The sequence below is a fragment of the Schistocerca americana genome, chromosome X (assembly GCF_021461395.2).
Source record: "Schistocerca americana isolate TAMUIC-IGC-003095 chromosome X, iqSchAmer2.1, whole genome shotgun sequence".
Classification (NCBI taxonomy): Eukaryota; Metazoa; Arthropoda; class Insecta; order Orthoptera; family Acrididae; genus Schistocerca; species Schistocerca americana.
The window spans coordinates 142,774,205-142,802,160 of NC_060130.1; the positions used below are offsets into that span (position 1 = coordinate 142,774,205).

At 39.8% G+C, this 27,956-nt stretch overlaps 1 protein-coding gene across 1 annotated transcript in view; it reads right to left on the bottom strand.

Moving 5' to 3' along the window:
- LOC124556526 (polypeptide N-acetylgalactosaminyltransferase 16-like) overlaps positions 1-27,956 on the bottom strand; it is a 582,211-nt gene that overhangs the window by 24,607 nt on the left and 529,648 nt on the right. The window contains exons 12-13 of the mRNA XM_047130482.1: positions 26,154-26,237; positions 15,171-15,408 (exon numbers count right to left, since the gene is read on the bottom strand). Coding sequence (XP_046986438.1) covers positions 15,171-15,408; positions 26,154-26,237 — 322 coding nt within the window. The remainder of the gene's footprint in view (positions 1-15,170; positions 15,409-26,153; positions 26,238-27,956) is intronic.

Sequence of the window (27,956 nt, forward strand, 5' to 3'; positions counted from 1 at the left end):
AGTTAACAAAATATGTTAAAGCAAATAAAAAACTATTTAAGAAGGTTTCAAAAGCAGCAAAGGAAATGGAAAACACTAAATTCATTAAAAACCACACAAATAAATCCAAGGCAGTATGGACAGTAGTCAATTCTGAACCTGGAATCAAACCTAGCAACCAGGAAATCTCTAAAATAAAGGTAAAAAACAAAATAATTGTACATCCTACTCAGATATCAGAAAATTTTAATAAATCCTTCATAAATGTAGCAAAATATGATGTTGATGTAGTCTCTTATCAAGGCAATGTACATTTGTTTGGCTCAATTCAGGGCAAGAAAGAGAGCCTACTAAATTTAACAAAGTAACAGTAAAATATGTAGAGAAAACTATACTAAATGTAAAAAATAAAAATTCTGTGGGATGGGATGAAATACTTGCCAAAGTCATTAAGGCTGTAACAAATATAATAGCACACCTACCACACAGCATAGTTAATCAATCACTTGAAGATGGGCACTTTCCAGACTTACTAAAATATGCAGAAGTCAAACCAGTATTAAAGAAAGGCTCCAAAGATGATATGGGATATTACTGTCCAATTTCTCTTCTTCCCGTGTTTTCTAAGATATTTGACATGATTGTTGCAATTCAAATCCAAAATTTCTGCTACAAATGCAATGTTATCTCAAAAAATCAATTTGGATTCCAGTAAGGCAAAAATACAATTCATGCAATCAATAAATTTGTGACTAAAGTTAGTTCCACTTTGGACAAGTCACAAAAACCTGTGGGAATCTTCTGTCACTTAGCATTTGACTGCATGAATAACTCCATACTATTATATAAAATGAAAAAAAATGGAATTATGTGGTGTAAGTCATATTTAATGGAGAGAAAGCAAAGGGTTGTCATAACATCATGCAAAGGGAAATACTCCTTGAAGTGGAGAACCATCTCACAGGGCTCAGTTAGGGCCCAATCCTCTTTCTTTTTTTTATGTAAATGATTTACCCACAAATATAAATTATCATTCAGTTTTATTTGCTGATGACGCATCAGTACTGGTAGAAAATAAAAACACAGAAAAAATTCCCGAAAATTTCATAGAAACTCTAGAAAACCTAGATGTTTGGTTCCATCTAAATGGCCTAAAGCTAAATATTTCAGAAACACAGCTGATGCAATTTAAGACAAAACAGTCTTGAATAAATGATATTCACATTATGCACAGAAGCCAGGAGCTAAATGAAACAGAGCATGTTAAATTCTTATGAATACAATTGGATGGAAAACTATCATGGTCCTCACACATAGATTATCTAAAAAATAAACAAAACAGCCTGTCATTTGCTATGACAATCTTAGCCAATGTCACTAGTATAGACACAAAACAAGTAGTATACCATAGTTACTTTGAGTCAGTAGTGAGATACAGTATTGTCTTCTGGGGAAATGCTAGCAACATGACAAAAATATTAACCTTTCAGGAAAAAACTATCAGCAAGAGAATCTTGTTGGCCATTATTAAGAGATCTTAATACAACTAAGCATCAAATAATTTCCAGCATAGTTACGAAACTAGAAACAAAGAAAGCTTCATGCTGCCTACACACAGGCTTAATCTTTTTGCACAGACCCCACAATATATGGGAATGAAGTATACAATAAACTGAAAGACACAAATTTTAGAAAGATCGAAACTGAGGCAGTAAAAAGAGAATTGTATAGCACTCTGGTGCAGAAATGTGACTACTCTGTTGATGAATTTTTTGATAACCTGACCATCTGGACAGGATAAAAAACAATAATAATAAATAATGTTCAGATTTTATTGTGATTATATAAAAATATTATATTCCATCTATAATTTATCATAGTTATAAGCTGACAAGTCTCCTGTACATAAAATCAATGATTTAACTTGTAAATTATGAGACAATAAAATTCTGATTCTGATTCCACAGATTCTACAATTTTCTGTGCTCACAGTGTGGCATATCTTATTCCAGATCTTTAATTCATGGAGTGGTTGTGCACCTAGCTCCTGACAAAGGAAACAAAAGCTCTGGTATCCAATGGAAAAGCTACGTACACATGAGATCATCAGTTTGAGTGGAGTTTTGGTATTTGTTGATGCTGGGCAATGCAGTGTCATTTTATGACAAATGCTGTAGGTGGCTTAGATAGACAGCAGCCCCACGTCCACCTTTCTTGAAAGCAAAACACATAGCAACACACTGTTGATAATTCTACCAGCTGTGACTGCAGTAACATTCAGTGTACAATTTCCTTATTTTTGCTATACTTTGTGCCCTACCACTATGATAATTGCTACAGCAACAACAACAACTACTACTACTACTACTACTACCACTACGATTACTGGAATTTCTATCTGCTCTACTTGTATTTTTGCCTGAGCTGACAAAGAGGACAAATTTCTAACTACATTTCTGACTGGCTAACTTGCACTTTTGTGTGAGTGTGCTACAGAGCCTGTGGATGATGATGATGTCCTACCATCAGTTGCTTTTAGGGAATGATGTTGTCAAGCACTGCATAAAAAAGGGGATATGTCTGATGTCCCCTCCATGAACCATAGACCTTGCCGTTGGTGGGGAGGCTTGCGTACCTTAGCGACACAGATAGCCGTACCGTAGGTGCAACCACAACGGAGGGGTATCTGTTGAGAGGCCAGACAAACATATGTTCCTGAAGAGGGGCAGCAGCCTTTTCAGTAGTTGCAGGGGCAACCGTCTGGATGATTGACTGATCTGGCCTTGTAACATTAACCAAAATGGCCTTGCTGTGCTGGTACTGCGAACGGCTGAAAGCAAGGGGAAACTACGGCCGTAATTTTTCACGAGGGCATGCAGCTTTACTGTATGGATAAATGATGATGGCATCCTCTTGGGTAAAATATTCTGGAGATAAAATAGTCCCCCATTCGGATCTCCGGGCGGGGACTACTCAGGAGGACGTCGTTATCAGGAGAAAGAAAACTGGCGTTCTACGGATCGGAGCGTGGAATGTCAGATCCCTCAATCGGGCAGGTAGGTTAGAAAATTTAAAAAGGGAAATGGATAGGTTAAAGTTAGATATAGTGGGAATTAGTGAAGTTCAGTGGCAGGAGGAACAAGATTTTTGGTCAGGCGAATACAGGATCATAAATACAAAATCAAATAGGGGTAATGCAGGAGTAGATTTAATAATGAATAAAAAAATAGGAGTTTGAGTTAGCTACTACAAACAACATAGTGAACTCATTATTGTGGCCAAGATAGACACGAAGCCCACGCCTACAACAGTAGTACAAGTTTATATGCCAACTAGCTCTGCAGATGACGAAGAAATTGATGAATTGTATGATGAGATAAAAAACATTATTCAGGTAGTGAAGGGAGACGAAAATTTAATAGTCATGGGTGACTGGAAAAGGGAGAGAAGGAAACATAGTAGGTGAATATAGATTGGGGCTAAGAAATGAAAGAGGAAGCCGCCTGGTAGAATTTTGCGCAGAGCATAACTTAATCATAGCTAACACTTGGTTCAAGAATCATGAAAGAAGGTTGTATACATGGAAGGACCCTGGAGATACTAGAAGATATCAGATAGATTATATAATGGCAAGACAGAGATTTAGGAACCAGGTTTTAAATTGTAAGATATTTCCAGGGGCAGATGTGAACTCTGACCACAATCTATTGGTTATGAACTGTAGATTAAAACTGAAGAAACTGCAAAAAGGTGGGAATTTGAGGAGATGGGACCTGGATAAACTGAAGGAACCAGAGGTTGTAGAGAGTTTCAGGAAGAGCATAAAGGAACAATTGACAAGAATGGGGGAAAGAAATACAGTAGAAGAAGAATGGATAGCTTTGAGGGATGAAGTGGTGAAGGCAGCAGAGGATCAAGTAGGTAAAAAGACGAGGGCTAGTAGAAATCCTTGGGTGACAGAAGAAATACTGAATTTAATTGATGAAAGGAGAAAATATAAAAATGCAGTAAATGAAGCAGGCAAGAAGGAATACAAACGTCTCAAAAATGAGATCGACAGGAAGTGCAAAATGGCTAAGCAGGCATGGCTAGAGGACAAATGTAAGGATGTAGAGGCTTATCTCATGAGGGGTAAGATAGATACTGCGTACAGAAAAATTAAAGAGATCTTCGGAGAAAAGAGAACCACTTGTATGAATATCAAGGGCTCAAATGGAAACCCAGTTCTAAGCAAAGAAGGGAAAGCAGAAAGGCAGAAGGAATATATAGAGGGACTATACAAGGGCGATGTTCTTGAGGACAATATTATGGAAATGGAAGAGGATGTAGATGAAGATGAAATGGGAGATATAATACTGCGTGAAGAGTTTGACAGAGCACTGAAAGACCTGAGTTGAAACAAGGCCCCAGGAGTAGACAACATTCCATTAGAACTACTGACAGCCTTGGGAGAGCCAGTCCTGACAAAACTCTACCATCTGGTGAGCAAAATGTATGAGACAGGCGAAATACCCTCAGACTTCAAGAAGAATATAATAATTCCAATCCCAAAGAAAACAGGTGTTGACAGATGTGAAAATTACCGAACTGTCAGTTTAATAAGTCACAGCTGCAAAATACTAACGCGAATTCTGTACAGATGAATGGAAAAACTGGTAGAAGCCGACCTCGGGGAAGATCAGTTTGGATTCCGTAGAAATATGGGAACACGTGAGGCAATACTGACCCTACAACTTATCATAGAAGCTAGATTAAGAAAAGGCAAACCTACGTTTCTAGCATTTGTAGACTTGGAGAAAGCTTTTGACAATGTTGACTGGAATAATATCTTTCCAATTCTGAAGGTGGCAGGGGTAAAATACAGGGAGCGAAAGGCTATTTACAATTTGTACAGAAACCAGATGGCAGTTATAAGAGTCGAGGGGTATGAAAGGGAAGCAGTGGTTGGGAAGGGAGTGAGACAGGGTTGTAGCCTCTCCCCGATGTTATTCAATTGGTATATTGAGCAAGCAGTAAAGGAAACAAAAGAAAAATTCAGAGCAGGTATTAAAATCCATGGGGAAGAAATAAAAACTTTGAGGTTCGCCGATGACATTGTAATTCTGTCAGAGACAGCAAAGGACTTGGAAGAGCAGTTGAACAGAATGGACAGTGTCTTGAAGGGAGGATATCTAATGAACATCAACAAAAGTAAAACGAGAATAATGGAATGTAGTCGAATTAAGTCGGGCGATGCTGAGGGAATTAGATTAGGAAATGAGACACTTAAAGTAGTATATGAGTTTTGCTATATGATGAGCGAAATAACTGATGACGGTCGAAGTAGAGACGATATAAAATGTAGACTGGGAATGGCAAGGAAAGCGTTTCTGAAGAAGAGAAATTTGTTAACATCGAGTATAGATTTAAATGTCAGGAAGTCGTTTCTGAAAGTATTTGTATGGAGTGTAGCCATGTATGGAAGTGAAACATGGATGATAAATAGTTTGGACAAGAAGAGAATAGAAGCTTTTGAAATGTGGTGCTACAGAAGAATTCTGAAGATTTGATGGGTAGATCACATAACTAATGAGGAAGTATTGAATAGGATTGGGGAGAAGAGGAGTTTGTGGCACAACTTGACAAGAAGAAGGGATCAGTTGGTAGGACATGTTCTGAGGCATCAAGGGATCACCAATTTAGTATTGGAGGGCAGCGTGGAGGGTAAAAATCGTAGAGGGAGACCAAGTGATGAATACACTAAACAGATTCAGAAGGATGTAGGTTGCAGTAGGTACTGGGAGATGAAGAAGCTTGTACAAGATAGAGTAGCATGGAGAGCTGCATCAAACCAGTCTCAGGACTGAAGACCACAACAACATCAACATGTCTGATGTCAACAACTACTGCCCAATCTCTCTTCTGACTGCCTTATCCAAAATTCTTGAAAAAGTAATGTATTGTCGAGTAGCTTCCCACCTTTGTAAAAATAGCATTTTAACAAAATATCAGTTTGGTTTCTAGAAATGTTTTTCAGCGGAAAATGCTATATATACTTTCACTAATGAAATATTAAATTCTCTGAGTAACCAGAAGTCACCCGTTGGGATTTTTTGTGATCTCTCAAAGGCTTTTGACTGTGTATATCATGGAATACTTCTAGATAAGCTCAAGTACTGTGGTATGAATGGGACAGTGCTCAAATGGTTTAAATCATACCTAACTGGAAGAGTGCAGAATGTTGAAATAAGCAGTTCACATAATATGCAAAAACTGGTGATTTCTCAAACTGGGGAACAATCAAGAATGGGGTGCCACAAGGTTTGGTCTTGGGTCCTCTGCTGTTCTTAATATATATTAATGACTTGCCATTCTATATTCACGAAGGTGCAAAGCTGGTACTTTTTGCTGATGATACAAGTATAGCTATCACACCCAACAGACAAGAATTAACTGATGAAATTGTAAATGATGTTTTTCAGAAAATCATTAAGTGGTTCTCTGCAAATGGGCTCTCACTAAACTTTGACATAACACAGTACATACAGTTCCACATAGTAAATAGAATGACACCATTAATAAATATAGATTTCAATCAGAAATCTGTAGCTAAGGTAGAATATTCAAAATTTCTATGTGTATGGGGTTGAACTGGAAAAAACACACAGAGGATCTGCTGAAACGTTTGAGTTCAGCTACTTATGCTATTAGGGTCATTGCAAATTTTGGCGATATACATCTCAGTAAATTAGCTTACCACACCTATTTTCATTCTCTGCTTTCGTATGACATCATATTCTGGGGTAACTCACCATTGAGTAAAAGAGTGTTCATTGCCGACGTGTAATCAGAATAACTGCTGGAGCTCATCCAAGATCATCCTGCAGACACTTATTTAAAGAACTAGAGATCTTCACTGTAGCCTCACAATATGTATATATATACACTCCTGGAAATGGAAAAAAGAACACATTGACACCGGTGTGTCAGACCCCACCATACTTGCTCCGGACACTGCGAGAGGGCTGTACAAGCAATGATCACACGCACGGCACAGCGGACACACCAGGAACCGCGGTGTTGGCCGTCGAATGGCGCTAGCTGCACAGCATTTGTGCACCGCCGCCGTCAGTGTCAGCCAGTTTGCCATGGCATACGGAGCTCCATCGCAGTCTTTAACACTGGTAGCACGCCGCGACAGCGTGGACGTGAACCGTATGTGCAGTTGACGGACTTTGAGCGAGGGCGTATAGTGGGCATGCGGGAGGGCGGGTGGACGTACCGCCGAATTGCTCAACACGTGGGGCGTGAGGTCTCCACAGTACATCGATGTTGTCGCCAGTGGTCGGCGGAAGGTGCACGTGCTCGTCGACCTGGGACCGGACCGGAGCGACGCACGGATGCACGCCAAGACCGTAGGATCCTACGCAAAGCCGTAGGGGACCGCACCGCCACTTCCCAGCAAATTAGGGACACTGTTGCTCCTGGGGTATCGGCGAGGACCATTCGCAACCGTCTCCATGAAGCTGGGCTACGGTCCCGCACACCGTTAGGCCATCTTCCGCTCACGCCCCAACATCGTGCAGCCCGCCTCCAGTGGTGTCGCGACAGGCGTGAATGGAGGGACGAATGGAGACGTGTCGTCTTCAGCGATGAGAGTCGCTTCTGCCTTGGTGCCAATGATGGTCGTATGCGTGTTTGGCGCCGTGCAGGTGAGCGCCACAATCAGGACTGCATACGACCGAGGCACACAGGGCCAACACCCGGCATCATGGTGTGGGGAGCGATCTCCTACACTGGCCGTACACCACTGGTGATCGTCGAGGGGACACTGAATAGTGCACGGTACATCCAAACCGTCATCGAACCCATCGTTCTACCATTCCTAGACCGGCAAGGGAACTTGCTGTTCCAACAGGACAATGCACGTCCGCATGTATCCCGTGCCACCCAACGTGCTCTAGAAGGTGTAAGTCAACTACCCTGGCCAGCAAGATCTCCGGATCTGTCCCCCATTGAGCATGTTTGGGACTGGATGAAGCGTCGTCTCACGCGGTCTGCACGTCCAGCACGAACGCTGGTCCAACTGAGGCGCCAGGTGGAAATGGCATGGCAAGCCGTTCCACAGGACTACATCCAGCATCTCTACGATCGTCTCCATGGGAGAATAGTAGCCTGCATTGCTGCGAAAGGTGGATATACACTGTACTAGTGCCGACATTGTGCATGCTCTGTTGCCTGTGTCTATGTGCCTGTGGTTCTGTCAGTGTGATCATGTGATGTATCTGACCCCAGGAATGTGTCAATAAAGTTTCCCCTTCTTGGGACAATGAATTCACGGTGTTCTTATTTCAATTTCCAGGAGTGTATATTCACTTATGAAATTTGTTATTAAAAATCCGAACGAATTCAAAAGTAATAGCAGTATACATGGCTACAACACTAGGAGAATGGATGATTTTCACTACTCAAGGTTAAATCTAACTTTGGCTCAGAAGGGGGTAAATTATGCTGCCACAAAAGTCTTTGGTCACTTACCTAATAGCATCAAAAGTGTGACAGATAGCCAAATAGCATTTAAAAGAAAATTAAAAGAATTTCTTAATGGCAACTCCTTCTACTCATTAAATTAATTTTTTTATATAGTGAGTGGGTATTTTCCAATTTCCTCAACCCCCCTCCCCCCCCCCCCCCCCCAAAAAAATGAAGTGTCATATAATATTTTGTGGGATGTATTATCTTGTATGGACACCTTTTATTAACTTGACATGTTCCACATCATTACGAAGTGTCGTATTCATGATCTGTGGAACAAGTACTAATCTAATCTAATCTAATCTAAGGCTACCAATGTGCCAGACCTAAGTTACCATTGGATGCATATTGTGCTGCTGATGAATGAACTTTTGTTGTATCCTACCTACTCATCGGGGTGCTTAGGAAACCTGCTTTCTTGAATTGCTAGACAAAAATTCAAGCAAATCATATTCATGAATTTTATTTACAGAAAATACATGACAACACTTAACTTTGAGAAATACTGATGTGTTACAAGCAAAGGGTGACAGACAAATGAGAAATCTCTTCAGTATATACAATTCGGAATACAAGAGAAGTAATACAGTGAATGCTTCCATCCAGGTCACTGGTCTTGACACTTCTCATAGAACTTGCAGAACTGGCCACAGCCAGGCAGGTGCAGTGCTTATGTTCTCTTTGCCTAGAGGGCACTGTCGTTGCATTGTCATCTCAGAGAGGGGTTGGTCTGTGTACAATTGGCTGTCACCATCTTCACAGATTTCTCTGCTCTAATGTCCCTGACTGGCATGCGGCACTTGACTTTATGCCAGAACATTCCTGCCCCCCCCCCCCCCCCCCCCAAAGTGACAGACCATCATCGTGTAAGAAGCTCGAGAATGGGAGGATAGGCAGGATTGTGGATGTTGCACTGAACCGGTAGCTGTAGCTGCAGGGGACATCAGGCTTCTGGTCACACCCTGCCATCCAGCCCTCGCTCTGGCAGAAACGTCCCTTGGAAAATAACCAGAAGGGTATGTGTCCACCTCCTGAAGCCCACAACCAGCTGTAGAATGAATCTGATGCTGCTGTGGGGCAGGTCCAGCTCCATCAGTAGGACAAGAGGAGGCAGAGGAGGTGAAAGCTCCATCTCTACGGGGTCGTCCAACTGTGTCACAGTGACACCTTCTCATCATTGCAGTGGCCACACTGTCCTCGAGATCTGTGAATCTGAGGGAGAGACACAGAAGGATCGCCATGCACATGACAGTGGCGAATTTGATTGTGATGTCAGTGCCTAAATCTGTCAGGACCTGAAATGAGATACACGCATGCACCAAGTCGAGGAAGGATCTCACATTGCGCCACTAGGAACCCTGTAAAACACAATATCGTGTGGCGCAAAGTGATACTTGTGGACTTCCTTTGGCACCTGATGCTAAGGAGGGTGGAGCTGGTGGAGCAGTGTCTGATGGTGGCGGCCATGAAGCAATTCCACCGGTGAAGGTCCATCTCGTGGTTGTGAGTGACAGAAGGCGAGAAGCAGTTGCAATGCTTGACCCATGGTGTGTGAGGTGCGAAGTTTGGTCATCTGCTGCTTGGAGGTTCTGACAAAACGTTCCACTTTGACACTAGACTGTGGATGGAACAGTGCACTAGATAGCTACTGTATGCCATTGCATTCACAGAACTATTCAAATTCATTTGACGTGAACTGAGGGCTATTGTCTGACACTATGATTTCAGGCAAACCTTTGAGGCAAATAATAGAGGACAATGCCCGAATTGCACTATGTGACATTGTTAAGTTCATTGCCACAAAAAAAAGGAAACTTGCTATGAGAGTCTACCACAATCAACCTACAGGTTTTCCAAAAATCTCCTGCAACATCTATGTGCACACATTGCCATGGTGATTGTGACTTAGGCCAAGCAGTGGAATTAGGTGACACCATACACAATAGCCAATGCCTCTTTCTCTATTTGTGAATAGTTACACTGAGTTTTGATAACATTTTTGATGTGAAAGCAATAGGCCTGTCCTTATCACCAATTCTGTGCAAAGCACTGCACCAATTCTGTAAGAGGAAGTGTCAACTTGCAACACAACCAGTTTGTCAGGATTGTAGTGAACCAAGCATTGATAACTGAGCAATGAATCTTTCAGTTTCTGTAAAGCTTCTTGGCACTCACCTGTCCAAACAAAGGGGGAATTCTTGAAATGCAAGCAGTGCAATGGAGATGCGATTTGGGCAGCATTCAATATGAACTGAATATAATAGTTCATTTTCCCTAAAACTGACTGGAATTCTGTGACATTGTGAGGGTCCGGCAGGTCCCGTATGGCTAACAAATGTGACTGAAGAGGATGTACAGCTTGACTGTTTATGACATGACCAAGATACTACAACTTAGGTTTAAAAACATCACACTTCATCAGATAACACATGAAACAAAGCACACATATCTGCAATGTGCTCTTCAGGTGTACAACAATATTGTCCAAATAGTTTGAACAGTTTGGTACTTGAGTAGTCAGCTGTTTCAAATACCATTGGAAAATGGTGGGTGCGAAAGCACTACCAAAAAGCAAATGCAAATATTTAAACAAGCACAAGTGAGTGTTCACAACATACACATTTGAGATTCTTCATCTAGTGGTATTTGAAGATATGTGTTGCACAAATCAGTTTTTGAAAAGTAGTGGCTAGTGCCTAATCTATTCATGAGATCGTCTGGGCATGGAAAGGGGTAAGTATCAATCACAGTTTGGGGGTTGGCTGTAGACTTAAAGTCAACACAGAGGTGAGTGCAACTTCAAGGTTTGGAGAGCAAGTGGCCTTTCCCATTGACTAGCTGGTATGGGCACAACAGCTCTGCTATCTCGCAAGTCTTTAAGTTGTCCCATAAATCAATGGGTACAGTTCTGGCCTGGCAAAATTTTGGCTGGACATTGTCTTTCATAGTAATATGTGCAACAACATTGTCTGTCTTGCCTAAACCTTCAGAAAAAAGTTCAGGGAACTCTTTCAGCAAACTAGCTACACTGTCTTTTGCATTGAATGCAGACACTGACAACACATTGTCCTGAATTTGAAAGCCTAACTAATCAAAAGAATCAAGACCAATTATGTTCTCACAATCACATGATTGTAGTACAGTGAAAGTTATAGTTCACGTATGTGAGTGATACATAGCAAGCAAAGTATATTTTCCAAGAATGAGATTGTCTTGTCCATTACAAGCTGTCAGGTGCATGCTAGTTTTAGACAGGCATGGGGAGCCTAACAGTTCATATGCGTTATGATTCAGCAGTGTAACAAAGGCACCTGTGTCAAATTTAAATTTCACACGTATTCCACCACTAATATACAAGTGAACAAAAAGTTTGTTGGACTGGTGTAGCACTGAAGAAACTGTTCACTTGCTAGTTTTGCTAATGCCTGTTGCAGGATTTTAATGCACTACATTAGTTACAAAATTTTTGTGAGTGAGCAGAATTCTTATGTTTGTTCTGTTGCAAACAGATAGATTGTACGCGACCTTTCCTGCCACAAGTGTAATACTGTGCTTGTCTTGCCAGGCAGTCTTGGTGTTTGTGCAGTGAATAGCACTGAGGGCATGACCTAATTCCATTTGCCTGTTTAGAGAGCTGTTTGCATGGCATGGAGAACTGTTTATGTGGCATGGCACATGCAAGCAGCCCCTGCCTGATGGGCTGGTCACTAGCAAGGGGTGACTCAACTCAACATATTTGTGGCTGCTCAAATTTATCAGCTGACATGACACCTGAATCACACTGATCTAGTATTTGCACTACGTGCTGAAATGATGGATTGGACTGTTTCAAAATCTGTTCTCAAAGTTTGACATCAGTGACATTGCACACAATCACATCATACAACATAACATCTGAATATAAAGCACCACAAACACATCTGCATTTTGCATTTCCTTGTCATACCCTTCAAATCTGTTACCTACTAATGATAAGTTTGTTCTGACCTTTTCTTACAATTGAAGAATTAGTACCTAGCTGCTACCACATTCACTTATTGGTCATAATAGTTAATTAGCGAATCTACAACCTGTTCATAGGAAAGTTCGCTTGGAGTTGCATTAGGGAATAACTTCTGTATGAGGTAAAACACTGCAATTCCTACTACTGACAATAAATCATGGAGTTTCAGAGCACCTGATATGTTGTGAGCAATTATGTGGGCCTCAGACTGTTGCAACCACTCGAGACATTCCTCTTGTTGTTCATGGAACTGGCAAAAAGGTGGTATGGCACTCAGAGTTACTGTAGGTGCCTGCTGCACCATATTGGTGGCTAGAGCAGTGAATAGCTGCTGTACTGTATTTAGTAAGGTTGACTCTGAAACTGAAACACCTGTGTCAGCTCTGTTGTATATATCCTTGGAGCTGTGGCACCTGAGAAGGGGTGGGAGAGTTGGGGTGGGCATGTTGCAAGAGACAAATGCAATAAACAGACAATACAAGCAACATAAATAAGTAAAAAGGCAAAGAACATTTTTGCAATGTCCACCTGAAAACACTGATTAGCTAAAACACTATAAGAGAGACTATTAAAGCAAGTAAACACACCACTGTGAAGGAAAGACACTGTAGAATTAAGGCACCAGCAAAACACAACACCCCACAAAAAAACAAAACAGTGGTGGCTGTCAGCTCTGGGTTCTTTGTACACCTCATTGCCAATGTTATATACTACCTACTTGTCAAATATGGGGTGCCTAGGAAACATGCTTTCTCAGATCACTTGACAACAGTTCAAGCAAATCGTATTAATGAATTTTAGTTACAGAAAATTAATGACAATACTTAACTTTGAGAAATACAGATGTGTTGTGAGCAAAGGGTGACAGACAAACAAGAAATCTCTTCAGTATATACAATTCGTAATACAAGAGCTATACAGTGAAGAGTAATACAGTGAATGCTTCTGTCCAGCTTGCCGGTTTTGATGCTTCTCGTAGAACTCGCAGAACTGGCCATGGCCAGGCCAGTGCAGCACTTACAATCTCTTCGCATAGAGGGGGCTGCTGTCACATTGTCGTCCTAGAGAGGGGTTGGTCAGTGTGCACTTGGTTGATGTCTTCTTCACAGCCCTCTTTTCTCTAATGTTTCTGACCTATGGGCCAGCACTTGAATTTATGCTGGACCATTTTGGATGCACATTGGGCCACTGATACAAAAAATGACAGAGACCACAGACACTGGACTATAGGAAGCATATGGAGATTGAACCACTGCTCCCAAATGTGGAAGTCCTGTGCCAGTAGAGGAACAAGTACCAAATGCCCTGTCCATGTCACCAATTGTAAACAGAGCTTTGGCAGGAATATTGATCTCCCTTCCTCCTATATCACCAGTCCCAGTTTCACTATGGACACTAACACTTAAAGGGTATAGGGAGCTTATAACCCACCATTCTTGTGGTATGGAGATGATCTCGGGGAGCAGCAGCAATATAGTTTATATGACACACAGTTCTGCCTTCGGCAGCCATGACTCAAGGGATTGTAGCCCCAAGAGTACGGCTGTTAGCCCTCTATAGGAAATAAATATACAGCCAAGCAAGTGGATTCTGCTTGTATCTCATCACAGAGGCCTTTGTTACACTGATTCTCAAATATAATTGTTACCTCAATTTTTTGAATGTTGACTGTTTCAAATACTGTTTTATTGTGTGGTGTTGTTTAAGGAAATTCTGGATTTGTTCATGGGTATTAACTTGGGTTCATATTACTTGCAGTTGTAACATTAACTTGGCTACAATACAAAGTAAACACCTAAGACAAGATTTGTACTGAGATGTGGTCTTGATTGCTAAAACAAACACAATATTTTAAAAATCAATAAAATTCCTGGGAATAATCAGCAAGTAGGTGATTCGGTAGTGATAATGTATAAAGAAGTAATTCATGACAGATAATGGGCGTGGATTGATGAATAAAACCCAGCAATATAAACACAGCGTTTCTTGACAGAAAATGTCATAACAAGTCAAATAATGATTGTTTCTTGAGCTATCAGTCATGTAGCTCTGAAAAATTGGAGGAAATAATAAATGGAATAAAATATTCTTAGATAAAAACACAGAAGATACATAGTTCACAGAACTAGAGAGATGGGGCAGGAGGGGGAGCGATAAAAATGGTAAACACACATTGCTTTTTACTGCTTTGTTAGAAAAGGGAATTTCTTGTAAATTATCCATTATGAAAATATACACTACTTGAGGAAGTTCTTACACATGCATAATACTAAACAAATCTACATTATAGTAAAATTAATAATACATCGTCAGTGTAACGGAAACCTATTACTCAACAATTTCTTAAATTGGATTATTTGAACTGCTTGTGCAGCTAGTGTATTAATAAAGCTTTCTCTTCTGTAGTTTTTGCATTTTTCAGTCAGTACACTTATAAATCAAAGGGTGTGGTCATTTAGAGAGCATGTGAATAATGCTGTGTGAGAGTGTATGAGTATTATCAACAATAAGAATAAGTTGACTGTAATCTCAGAGTCATTAAGAATGCAAATCACCAGTAACAAACTGTGCATGGGAAAGTTACTAAAGACAAAGAAAATAATTGCTTCAAGTTGTTTGTACCATTGATCATTCAATGGTCATTACAGTAGTTTCAGTTTGTAGTCTGTATTACCTGCTGTGGTGAAGAGTGGCATGTTTGAAGACGTGGTGTTACAGTGCCCTCTGGTACAGCAAGGCACAGCTTACCATGCTGGATAGTATGTAGGTGTGAATTGTATGCCCAAAGGTTTTGTGATGTGGACATTTCACTGCACAAAGCAAGTGATACAGGTGACTTTTCATTTTCAACTTGTAAGCAATGTGATCCTTGACGTAACTGGCCAAATGCACTGCTGTCTTCATTTGGAAGTCTGAAATGAAAAATTATAAAACTTGTTTACAGGAATCTAACTCAGAGCATGTATCAAGCAAGGATGATACTGTCCAAAATACTTATATCCTATGAAATAGTTTATATATTTGTTTTAAAACCATATTATGGAGTATTCAATTATATATAACATACAAGACTAATAATGAATGGTATAGCACTTTTGTGTAGTAACTGGATCTCAAAGGTGAAAAACCTAGTCATTTTTGTTTTAAAAAAACATGAAAAATTATAGATATCACTAAATAAAAAGTTATTCTGAACACCAAGATAAACTAATAACAAACTGAAATGAGAACAGGTAACTATTCTCCTACATCTGATTGATGTGTGTCACACCCTATCAGTCTCTTTCTCTGAACTATGTACTTTCAGTACCTATGAATGTTTTATTCCAGTTGTTACTTTCTAAGACATACATGACAGCACATAAAATTTCACATACACAAACACAAATGAACACTGCTTTAGTAACGGTGGGGGGGGAGTGAGGTTTGGGAATGCATCAATTAGCTCCAGCTGAGTGGTTGCTTACCTTCATTTTAGATTATTGTTGCCATGTTGGACTTCACATTATCATAGTAAAATGAATAATTGAAAAAAAGTCATTACTTTGATCAGTTGACTTTCATACTCCACCAGTTCCTTACCACCTTCCTATGGAATCTAACCTATTACAATTGTGCTTTTTTCTTGTGTACAAAATGATACATAATCAGAAAATTGAGCACAGAATTGCAAATTACTTTTGATATCTATAAATAATGTAGTTAATAAATGGTAGGTAATGAAGTTACATGTAGCTGTGTACATATAACTGCATACTGGGTATTTGGAAATTCCAATTACATACTACTAGGACTTGTGGAGGAGAGTCAGCACATAGAGGGGAGTGCATGCATAATGTTTTGAACAGGATGCCATGTCCAGAAATGTACCATTTGTGTGTTACAGCCATTTGAAAACATGTTTGCTAGGTAGTTACGCAACAGGTTAATCATGGTGGGGAGTGGCTACATCAGGTTGTCTGATGTTATTTGACATCTATCCTACCTCTCTGACCTCATTCAAGCTTCATTCATGTGTCTGTAAGTGTTAGAGCAACATGGTTGAGTACACATTTGTAGAATACACTGACATGATCCTTCTGAAGCTCATAGTAACAAAAGAGCTGCTCGTCACCTTTATGATGATCATTCTCCACAATGTCTGACTCCTTTACATACCCTTTTTGCCACAATTATACAATGTCTTCACCGTCAGCTCATGTGACTGTGGTGCTCCAAGGAGATGCTGCACATCTGAAGAGGGTGTACTGCATCACGCTGAAGGGAACATGTTAAAAAGCACACAAGCAATTTCTTTGGCTATTAACTGGTGGAACTGCAAAACAAGTGATGTACTGTGTCATCCATAATCAATTACTTGCAAAGACAGTCACATTACCAACATGTTTTCAAATGGTTATAGCACGAAAATGGTACATTTCTGGACATGGACTCCAATTCAAAACTGTTATATCCTAGGCAGTAATGCCACCCGAGCCCACTGCCAAAAGGTTGGCAGCATCAAAGTCCGGACGCCGTCCGCATAAGCAGCGCCAGCGAGACAGGAAATCGCCGCAAGTCTGCGCGCGCCACCGCTGGCTTCTGGTTTCTTAAGCGCCGGAGTCGCGAGCGCTAGGACAGTTCTGTATTCGCCGCTCAGTTGTATACTCGCCACCGAATTGTGTACTTGCTAGTCAGTTGTGTGTTCATCGCAGCAGAGTTGTTGTTTGTCGTCAGCCGACGCTGACCTAGCCGCTCCGACTCGAACTATACAGATCTCTGTAGACACGGAGTTCACTACTGTGTTTCTGTATCTTCGTTAATAAAGATAAGTACCGACTTTTATTTAATCAGAGTGTTTGGGTTTTCATCTTTCTGTTCACTGTTCCAGCGGACCGGTCGGCTCGCTATTAAAAGTGTGGCGGTGACTTCGTAAGCCGTTTCTACAGCGAATTGCTTGTCGCTACGAACGCCGCCACAAAAAAAAACACTATGTACTCACTCCCCTTTACAAATCTTAGAACTTTGTAAGAGTTATTTCTGAACACTTTGTGTATAGGATGATCCAAACGTCCATTAACATTTGAAAAATCAATACTTCACAGAATAATGTAAGTAGAAATGTAAAAATTTTTACACACATGCCTGAAATGAAATTTGGTTTTACTGAAACCAAAACAAAGTGCACAAAGTGACCAGCAGATGGTGCTTTATATGACACAAATGCAATAATTATCATAACAATTGATTTTTAGCAAAGACAATGCTCTTTATAGGAAATGCTCAGCATGTCAGCCATCATTCATCAACAATACCTGTTGTCAGTGGACAGTGTTGTGAGTAATACTGTGCAGTATATCAGTAAGGATGAGGAGAAATTGCTGATGAATGTTGTCTTTTAGCATCCCTAATGAGGCTGGACAGCCATGGTAGACTTGCGACTGCAGGCAACCTCACAACCAATAATCAAATGTATTGAAGTGTGCAGACCTGGCAGGCCAAGCATGATGGAAGTGGTGGCTCAGCACACAATTCAAATCAAAAAATGTGTACACAAGGTCTTTCACATGTGTAGCAATATGGGGTGCAGTGGAATTCTGCATAAAAGTCATACCTTCCAGCAGGTGTTTATCAGCGAGGCTAGGGATGATGCAATTCTGTAAGATATAGGCATACCCTACACCCATTACACTGACAGTTTGAAAAGCAGCATGCACATTTCCTTGACAAAAATGTGTCTGATCATGACTGATGTGGCAAACCCACATCACACTGTGACTTTCTCATCATGCAACAGAGTTTCTATGACACTTCTGCTAAAAATTCATGATGATGCTGCAATTTGTACAGATAGCATTGGAGGGTACACCTTGGTGCTGTCCAAACAGTAGTGCATAAAATGCCAGTGTGATGTGCGGCTTATGAGAGCTGACTTCACAATCTGGAGACAAACCTACTAAAGTCTCCATTTCTTCCTGAACTGTCTGAGTAGAAGCACTTTTGTCTGGTCACCCACTACATGGCTGATTGTCTAAACAATCCATGACTTTCAGCTTTGTGATCATTTTCTTCACAGCGACACTTGTCACAGGTATACCATATAATTACACAGAAAAACACAGTGTAAAAGTAATGTAATAGCTGTAAAGGAACTCAGTGCTTGGTGCCATGCAGTGAGTGTTTGTTTCCACTTGTGATGAGCTGTTTGGATACATTACATGGTTTTATGTCACAATTAATAAACGTTTGCAGCAATAACTGACTTGAGACATTTTAGTTGACAGTAAATGGGCTTGGTGTATTGTCACAATTGCTTGCTACTAACACTGTTGTAACTGCAACAGGAATAGTCAGAAGGTTGCCGCTAATGAAAATGTGGCGGGACCGAATGGAAGCAGCCCGCGAACAAATAAGACAGACGAACGGTAATGGAAGATCATGCATGATGACAGACTATCGAGCAAGACACCAAGATCAACAACAAAGTATTAAGCAATGGGGTCACAAGAGATAACTTCACAGAATCAAAACAACGGCCACTTGTAAATGGGAAGTAAGCACATGCAACATAAACCTGATGTCTGTAAGTGAGATATCAACTGACTCAACGTGAATATCAGCTTGCCTTCCTGAGTGAGAGGCAGCCGCCTAAATACATAACAGGGTATGTTGCTATTGGCCGCTGGGATCACATGCTCCACAGTGGCCCCCTCACATTAGACTCAGGCCAAGAGCGCGTGCAGCGGTGGCTTATGGTGTGACTGCTGCAGAGACTTCTAGTGGTCATCAAGTTCCATGCTGTCTGGCACGGATTCGAAACCCGCGGTGCTCGGTACCAGAAACACCATTTAAACCAGGTTGTTAGAGTGCATTGAGTCCAGTGCATTTTTAAAGGCATGAGGGCTCCAGAAACCCTCAGCAGGTTTATCACAGAGAGGTTTGTCTAAACTGACAACCTCATCAAATGGATTCATATGCTACACTGTCTGTCGCCCAAACAACTTGCTCTAGTACTTATATAACAACCTATGGTTTTGTTTCAGCACCAATATAAAATTTTAAAAAACTTCAAATCATCTGTAAACTGATAAGAGAACATTTAGCTTGGTGGATCTTCTGATGCTGTTTAAGACCAGACCAGGTTTCATCAGCAGCAGCATCATTAACATCATCATCAGCATCATCAACAAAAATATAAACTTTACATTACACTATATATGCATTCAGCACAGTCACAATTAAGACCTTGACATGTCCAAATAGTTTCAAGTAGAAAGGCTTGCACTAACCCCTGAGATATGCAAGTACCATAAATAAAATTCCAAGGGTTGAGTGGCTGATAAATACACAACTCTGCAGAGCTTAAGAATGAGGTAGACAATGTGACACAACATATTAACAACTTAGTGGAAATGAATTAAAGGGCAGAGGCATGCTGCCAGAGGTCTCTGATGTGCATGGAAAGCTGGACGTCATATAGCATGAGGTCAGTGTGATTACAGCACCAAATAGGGCTGGCCCTGTGACATGAAGCAGTTGAAGGAATAAGAGAAGACTGTGTGTATTGATCAGTGAGCAGTTATGGTGCCCTGTGGTGGTGTTCTTCATTACAACATGGCCTGGAGACAACATTTGGATGACTTACCATGGAGAAGAATCATCAGGAAACTGGAAGAAGGATGAAGTGTGACAAGTGTAGCTTAGGAATTTGATACTGTTCACAGCATTATTTCAAGTTCCTGATGTCCAAAAGAGGAGAGTAGTTGGTTAATCATGGTCAACTACAGCAGAAAATGTCCACTGCATTGTGCAGCAGGCAAGAAGTGACCCAGGTCAGACAGTGGGTGCAATTGCAACTACATTTAACGGGATTTAAGGCATGCAATATCACATTTCACAGTGGCATCATTACTGCATAGATGTGGTCTCTTAGCTCAATGATCAATAGGTTGTATTCTGTTGGTACCTGCACATTAGTGACACCAATTGCAATGGTGCCAAGAGCAAAGAGATTGGACCATCAAGGAGTGGGTTTGTGAGGTCTTTTTGGATGAGAGCAGATTCAGTGTTGCAAGTGTAGCCCAAGCAACAATTTGAAGTGTCTCACAATAAGAAGCTACCGAATGTTTCCCTGATTCACCTTGCATGGTATGTAAATAATTTTCAGAAATGGACATGATTTTATGATGCATTTCAGTCATCTATATGTTTTGTTGTCAATAGAAGAATTCTGTTAAAAACATGAAAATTTGTTACAAATCAATAGTCTTTCTATGTATAGGTCCAATTCTTCTGTGGACTTCTTGAGGGAAGTCATTTTCTTTTAGTTGGTGGTTTTATTTTGAAATGATCACTTTACTTAGCTACTAGCTAACTTTGACCCCTTGAGCATTTTCAAGCTACCTCTGTTACCTGCATCACAGTAAAAAGTTCATAAATGTATAACATCACATATTTCACACGTCTTACAAATTCAAGTCATAAAGTCAGAAAATGAGTCCCTGATCATATTTTGGCACTTTATTTTACAGGTCCATCTTGATCACACAAATTTTGCACTTTACTATTACCAGTTTTGTGAGCACTTACTATGTACCTACATGTTTAGTTTGACGTTGATAGTACATCTGAATATTTTATGATCTGATGATGGCAGTAGCCAAAACTGGTAATAATGAAGTGTAAAATTTTTGTGATCAAGACGGACCTGTAAAATAAAGTTTCACATATCTGTGTGGAGGAAGCAACATATGGTTGCACCCTTAATAATGATTTCTCACAACTGTGGTGGGTAGAAGCACAACTGCAGAGGCATGAAGTCCATATATAAAAACAGTAAAAAGTGAGTATTATGCAGGTTTTATCATTGTGCCAGTTCAAAACCTTAAAATTTGATGCTTCACCTGAAATGCATCAGCACAATAAAGGATTTACTCCCATCTGGATCTCCATTTCATCAGGCTATCAGTATTTTTAATGTCATATATATACTGAAATTAAAATATTGCATTTAGAATACAACTACACTTGATGCAGACAGAGTCTTAAAATAAAATGGAGTACATATCAATGACTTTAATAGGACAATGTCATGTTTCCTGAAATGAATTGTGATTGATTTTTTAGCAAAAAATAGTAACTTTCAGTTTCTGTTTATTGATGTAGAGAGATATACTGTTTGTTCCCAGCCATAAGAAGAAATCTAGTAATGTGTGTCTGCTGCTTTCATCAAAAAATTGTTGTGATCTATAGAAGATTAATCACTGAAGATACACAGCATTTGGCTCCAGAGTAGAAATGCTGAAGTTGTGCCCGCCGCCCCCCCCTTTTCAACATCCATAAATCCATCTTCGTGCAATTTTTTTATTATGCTGAACTACAAAAGTTTACAAGTAGGTTAAATACAAATGAAGCATTACTAAAAAATATTACTTAAATGAACAATAATTAGTATTTGCAGCCATGCTTCATTAGTTACATGTATCACCTAGATAAGAATAAATATTATCCATTTTTCCAACTGAATGTTTATTTTATTTTAAACCAAACCATTTGTACCAGGCATCATCAGTGGTCTATAAAATAAAGGACAATTGTTCAACTGTAAATATTATGTTATGAAACATATAGGGTTTCATTGCAGCAAATATAGGTTATCTTACTATTTACAATTATAGGCTTGTGATTTATATTTCCTGTTCTTCCTTTTTTCTTCCATCAGGGCTTGCCTCATTTCTTTCTCCATGAGAGAAATCCAATAGTAGAGCTAGACTGCATGGACAATAAAAACATCGTCATGCTGGTGCCTCTAGCCAATAATATGCACCCATGCTAACCATAAAGAAACCAAAGAGTCCAGGGTGCATAGGCAAGAATTTCAAGGTAACAATTGACATGTAATCTGAGATAAACAGCACTACTGGTACTCACTGAGTTGCTTTTACAGTAACTGCTTGGTGATGAATTAACACTTAACAATGCTAAAAAAACATGGTGGAAGATGCCCACAACTGCAGAATTTGGGCTACCGAAAATCCTAGAACTGTTGTGGAAACTCCATTGTACAATGAGAAAGTCACGATATGTGTTGGATTTACCACATCTACCATTATTGGACCTTTTTTTCTTCGAGGAAATGCGTGATTCTGGTTTTGTAACTGCTACCATGATGAGTGAGAGGTACGCCGATATGCTACAGAATTGCATCATCCCCAGCCTGGCTGATAAGCACCTTCTGGAACGTATGATGTTTATGCAGGATGGCGCTCCACCCCATATTGCTAGACGCGTGAAAGATTTCTTGTGCGCATCGTTTGGTGATGATCATGTGCTCAGCCACCACTTTTGTCATGCTTGGCCTCCCAGGTCCCCAGACCTCACTCTGTGCGATTATTGGCTTTGGGGTTACCTGAGGTCGCAAGTGTATCGTGATCGACCGACATCTCTAGGGATGCTGAAAGACAACATCCGACACCAATGCCTTACCATAACTCCGGACATGCTTTACAGTGCTGTTCACAACATTATTCCTCAACTACAGCTATTGTTGAGGAATGATGGTGGACATATTGAGCATATCCTGTAAAGAACATCATCTTTGCTTTGTCTTACTTTGTTATGCTAATTATTGCTATTCTGATCAGATGAAGTGCCATCTGTCGGACATTTTTTGAAATTTTGAATTTTTTTGGCCCTAATAAAACCCCATGTCATTCCAAGCATGTGTGTCAATTTGTACCTCTCTGTCTACATTGTTCCGTGATTTATTCAGTTTTCAAATTTATACTGACTTTTTGATCACCCAGTAGATATAGACATAGATGTAGAGAAAGTAGTGAGAGCCAAATATAAAGATCCTTCACTAAGGACAGTAAAAAATGTCCAGCATGGACATCCCTGACATTGCACCACCCCACCACCAAAATATTAGTCATGGCATCATCCTGCTGCTGACAGAAGATTTGGAATGCAGGATACTCATTTCAAAAGCTACAGATACCAGAGATACTCTATTAGTCCAACTGTATATTATTCTAAGTATGGATGCCAACATAGAACTGGTGATCCAGGGTAAGGCCACTTGTGCCTGCAGACAGGCAGTGCCTCCACAGAGGTACTCTCTACGACCTACACTGCACAGTGGGAGTGTACAAATAGTGGTTGACAGTTGTGGGTATCCTCACGAAGATTCTGTACATCACATGAATGACAGCCACCACATCACAGGCCATGATCCAGGCTCCTATGAAGATCTTCACTATAAAGTGGACTCCATGTACCTCAGCCTTGGGGAAGAGCCTGCAGATTGTCTTCACAGCTTGCTGCAACTTTTACTGCAGAAGTGGCTTCCAGTCGTTGATCACCACACCACTGAACCCAATACCCAATGTAGACACCAGGTGGCTTGTTAGGACATTCAAAACCAAAATGCAAGAAGTAATGACGATAGTTTCTTCCAATGAAGCCCTTCCTAACTACACTGCAACACACTACTCTTCTGTCCATGGCCACAACCCCCACTGAGGTGCTTCACAGACTTAAGTACTGAACACTCCTGGATCCATTTCAATCACCACAATGAGCCAAGGGAATACAGCAGTAACTGAACAGCCTCACAAGGTTCCACATTTGGGCTTCCACATTCAGGCACATGCCGCGGTGGATACAGGGTGGTGTTATCAGCCAAAAGTGATTGCATTTGTTGATTGTCAAATATAAATGGGGGGGGGGGGCAGTTGACATCCCACAAGAATCAGCTGCTGCCACAGGAACCACCAGTGGTACCAATGGTACCAGTAGTACCTTCCCAAAAGCTCTCACAGCAGTTGGTGCCAGTCATATGCCCCATCTCTGAACGTGCAGTGATACCACAATCAACCACACCACACCCACCTTCTACCAATGAATTTGAGGAGCTGCGGGGTGACATGTGGGCACCTACTGAGGTTGATACAGCACTGCTTGTTACAGCACCACTGATGGAGACACCTGTTGCAGCCATCCCCCTTGCCATCCAACCAGATACCATTTGGGAACAACTGACCTTATGGTCTGGTTAAACGGAGATGAGATTTAATAACTACATTGGAAGCGAATATGGGCTTAGACTCTGGTGGTATCAATAATAGCCAGTTAGCATGTTCTTGAATCAGTGGGAGACACTAGAGTTGCCAGCAAAACATAACTTGGACATTGACTCTGGGCAGCTTTAGTTGATAAATTTGCATGCTGACACATGAAGTGCCAGTATTCTGTTTACATGAAGTCTACTAGTATTGCTGTCATGAATGTAGAGATGATTGTGCAACAGTCTTGGTTACTGCTTAGATTTTCTTTGGGATGGTTTTATGTGCTTGCAACAGACTTTTCTCCTTGTAATAGTTTTGATTTGACTCACAGTTTCATTCTTAATTTGTCAGTCTATGATAACTTAACAAGTACTGTACTTGGTGCACCAATCATTTACTTTTTCAATGTGTAAATAAAGTTAGTGTTGACTCTGAACCTAAATATACTACACATGATTTGTATGATAATGAACACTTTATGTTATGTGTTATGTTTTCAAGTACACTGCACACAATCCTAGTTACTTTTGTTACCATTTTTTTTTTTAAATGAACATATAGTTTATAATGAAAATGGAAGCAATTGAGTTCTTAATAATTAAGAATTTTATCACACATTACCAATTGTATAATGACAAGAACTGGCATGTTTTAAGTATCTCACTTCTTGCAGCTCTCAAATATTGAAGAAAAGACATCTTTTAATATTCAACACCAACGTAGCTTTGGTGTTAAGCATTAAAAAAAGTATTTTCTTCAACATTTGTTTTTGTAAACAAGGCACTCATGACCTTACATATAAATTTATTATAAACGCTTAACAACGGTAGCTTTTGAGAAATAATATAAATGCAATGATTAACGATTGTTTATTTAAGCTGTTGCACTCTTCAGTGCTCCATAATGCAGACACAGGGCATCCCTGGGCACTCTAATTTTAATCACCGCTGCCTGGGCAGCAAATGAACAACAGAGAATTGTGTGAGTCTCTTAATGGAAACAATGGAATCAATTACCAACAACTAGGATATACTTTAAAACAAAAAGTGCACTTTCATTCAAATATATTTTCATAAGTGTTACAATACAAAACTTTTCACTGTGTCATATTTTTTGCAACTATTCAGAGTAAAGTGTTTCCATTGTCATTTCAGTTGAATTGTTTACAAATGAAATACTCATAATCAAAATCATTGTCATTAAAATCATTGTCACTCTCATTTTCACTTAGATGATCCTCTAAAATCCCTATAATCTCTTCCTCAGAAAGGATTGTGCATGAAGAACTAGCCATTTTTCACCTACTAACTACAATGTAATAATTACAGCCTTTCTCTCAACACAACTGCTACAGTTTGATCCCAAGTTAACAGAGACTTTCCTTGATAGCAGTACTATGCAGCATTGACACCTAGTACAGTCATATTTGAAAATAGATCATGTGAGAGCTACAAAAGTTATGTCAAATGAGGCTCAACATTGGAGTGGAAATCGAAATTTGCAATGTTGAGCACCACTAGCTGTTGGAGTGGAAAGGGTTAATGAGGGGGTACACAGAATGAGAATTTTTTTTTTCCACTGACAGCAATAGTTTATTTGGAACAACTCACCTGAGTTCAGGAAAAATGTTTTCCAGGTACCACTGAAATGGCTTACACTGCAGTTGTTCTTTAAGTTTTGATCTTTCTTCTAAGCTGAAAAGTAATTCAAATTAAAACTATAAAGTACTCTCATCAAATATGAATGTTGTACAGAAATTTTCAATCCTTTTTTCAGTGAACAATAAATTAATTGAGCAATATGCTTCCATAGTTTGAGTTACTAACACAACATGCTGGGATCTATCCAAGTGATTGACAAGAAACTGAGAAATCCTTAAATATATCAACACAATAATTACTGCAATACCTAACTGATACATTTTGAACCAATATTGTGCAATGGCTGTTTAGCTGCTGAAGTGTGAAGCTAATGTGGTTGAGATTGTATTAAATTTATGAAAGGGAATTTAATTCTTTTTTGGCACTTTCAAGGGAGTCAGTGACAGTTTATTTTCTGTATTTCAAATAATAAGAATGTTTTCACATGCTTTTTAACACTTTTCTAGCAACAGCTTTATAAATTTGCCACTCATCAAAGATATGAATATGATTTTTTGAGTGATTTGTGAATACATCAGAGTACCATGTCCTCTTGTGTTATAAACAATTATAGATGGAAGCAGTATGGTGCTCATATTTATTTCAGTGAGTGTGTATACAATAGGCAATGACACTGTGTACATGTCTTTTAATTGCTATTATTGTTAAAAACATGCAACAAATTACAACAGTTACAGTAGACAACAGCTACACATCACATAAAAGGTCTGCAACTATTAATTTTAAATTTCTCATGTGACAACTTCAGACACTGCGGCTTACCTATACTTGGCCTTATGCAATGTGTTTCAATATTGACAATAAGAAACTAATCTGCCTCCTGGAGCAATACATCACAGCAACTCTAGCAATCACTCATAAAAATTTATGGAGATGCAAGCTTTTAGAATGGATATTTCTCTTCTGGAGGTACAGAGCTTCAATGTAAAAGTGAAGGGTTTTGAAAGTACACATAAGTAAGAGTTCTTCAGTAAAAGTAAAATGTGTGGGGAGTAGAAATAAGCTATACAATAAAAAAGTAAATAAATTTGAGTATCTGTTTTGGATAAACAGCATTATAGCAAGCTGAAAAGAATGCTGAATATGCAGCTAAAGTGACAAATTTAGTTAATGGAACCTTCATCTACTGTTGGGTTGCAGAGAGGACACTGTTTAAATAAGTAAACAAAGATAAACTATGTTAGCATGAATCTCCAGACACCCTAATAAATCTGCTCTTTTTGACAGTGCTGTACACATTAAATGAAGCACAATCATAATGGATCATACACACAAGTCTGAGGTACCCTCTGCAGATGACCCAGCACTGCCACTGAGCATAGCTGAGCTAGCCTTAAATAGACTGATGCCCATGGCGGGTTCTGATGGTGACCTCATACACACAAGTCTGAGGTACCCCTGCAGATGACACAGCACTGCTGCATGTATGGCCTTTTGAAACTACATGCATGTATCACTGCAGTGTCATTATAAATCACGGGAGATAACTGAGAGGATTCAAATGGGACATGATTGTTGGGGTCCATGTGTGAAGCATTCCATCATAGAGACAACAGTGGGCTTAACCATTAATCTGGCAGATCTAAAACATTATCTGACAGGAACTGCAAGCTTCAGCTTGTTAAAATGTTTTGTTATTCAGTGTAAATTATAGACCTTTTTTCCAGTTGAATATGATAATGACTTTTCATAAATGTTTTTCTTTTCCTTAATGTGATGGGTGTTACTTGTCAGTTTTATGTTTAGTAAAAT